The sequence below is a fragment of the Fukomys damarensis genome, unplaced genomic scaffold (assembly GCF_012274545.1).
Source record: "Fukomys damarensis isolate Sample0158 unplaced genomic scaffold, DMR_v1.0_HiC HiC_scaffold_31, whole genome shotgun sequence".
Lineage (NCBI taxonomy): Eukaryota > Metazoa > Chordata > Mammalia > Rodentia > Bathyergidae > Fukomys > Fukomys damarensis.
The window spans coordinates 3673451-3674561 of record NW_022900943.1 but is presented as its reverse complement, the minus strand read 5'-3'; the positions used below and the strand labels follow the sequence as shown (position 1 = coordinate 3674561).

The 1111-nt window shown below is 53.2% G+C and overlaps 1 protein-coding gene across 9 annotated transcripts in view; it reads right to left on the bottom strand.

The window, feature by feature from the left end:
- Positions 1-1111, bottom strand: part of Bnc2 (basonuclin 2) — a 340522-nt gene that overhangs the window by 279374 nt on the left and 60037 nt on the right. For all 9 annotated transcript variants that reach the window (XM_010630930.1, XM_010630931.1, XM_010630932.1 and 6 more), the window contains exon 3: positions 441-641. In XM_010630930.1, coding sequence (XP_010629232.1) covers positions 441-641 — 201 coding nt within the window. The remainder of the gene's footprint in view (positions 1-440; positions 642-1111) is intronic.

Genomic DNA, 1111 nt, shown 5'->3' with positions numbered 1-1111 from the left:
CTCTGCCAGCCTGCGGCCGACCTCAGATCGCACGCCGCTGCCCGGCGACCCCTTCCACTGAGGCAGCACTTTGGGCAAGTGATCTGCACGGCCAGAAAGACGCATCTGGTCCACGGTAGCTTTTTCTTTCTTTTTTTATTTTTAAAGAATACAAAGAAAAAAAATCAAGTCCCGCACGACACAGGCTGTACTGTGAAACTTTGCAACAAACGCCTTTGCTTTCTTACTTCAGTATCCTTTCCCCCTTTTCTTTTAAGGAGCCCTGGGGGAAACCATGAAGTAACCCTGCGCATTCCAATGCCAGTTTGACAAAACAGAGTCCACGAAGTGATCACATTCAAAAAGAAAAATACCAGAAACGAGTGCACGTAACAATTCAAAGCTTCTCAAGAGGAAAAAAAAAAAAGACTTCGATGAGGACTAAGAAGAAAGTAACTTACCTGTTGGGACATTCTGAATAAGAGGTTGGTGTCAGCGTTCTGCCATGTCCCCATGAACCCCGGTTCAGCCGCAGTCGCTCGGGTTCCGAACTGCATGGAGCTGTCAGTGTAGGGGTCTCTCAGAGTCAAGTCTCTGGCCCTCTTCGGCTCTCTGTCTCTCTGTGTCTCTCTTTCTCTCACATCCACTTCTGCCTCTTCTGACTGAAAAGTGAAGGTGAATTTTTTGAGCCTCTTGGCAGCCAGGAGCAGGAGTGCAGTGCGGTGAAGAAGCTGGCTGCACTGTGCATTTCATCTGGGGAGGGGGGCTCCGGGGGAGGGGTCCGAGCTTCCCGCGCACCTTCTGCACGGGTACCCTATCATTTATGCATAGACTGTGACTCCCCAAGCTTGCCTGCACTCGGCGTAACAGCTGCCTGTCAGGTGTGCAGGCTGCACTGGAGACCCAACCATCAGCTTCAACCTCAGCCACTGCGTGGCATTGGACAGCAGAGCTGGGAGTCAACTGCACCCTTCCACGGTCAGGCACCAAATGACACCCTGCACCGACTCCCCCCAGACAGACACAGCCACACTTGGGCACACGCCCAGCGATGCTCCCCACTGCACTGCACAGGAGAGGGCCAGCCAGGGCCCTTCCCGGGAGCTTTCCCCAACAGTGCTTTCTGATGTCT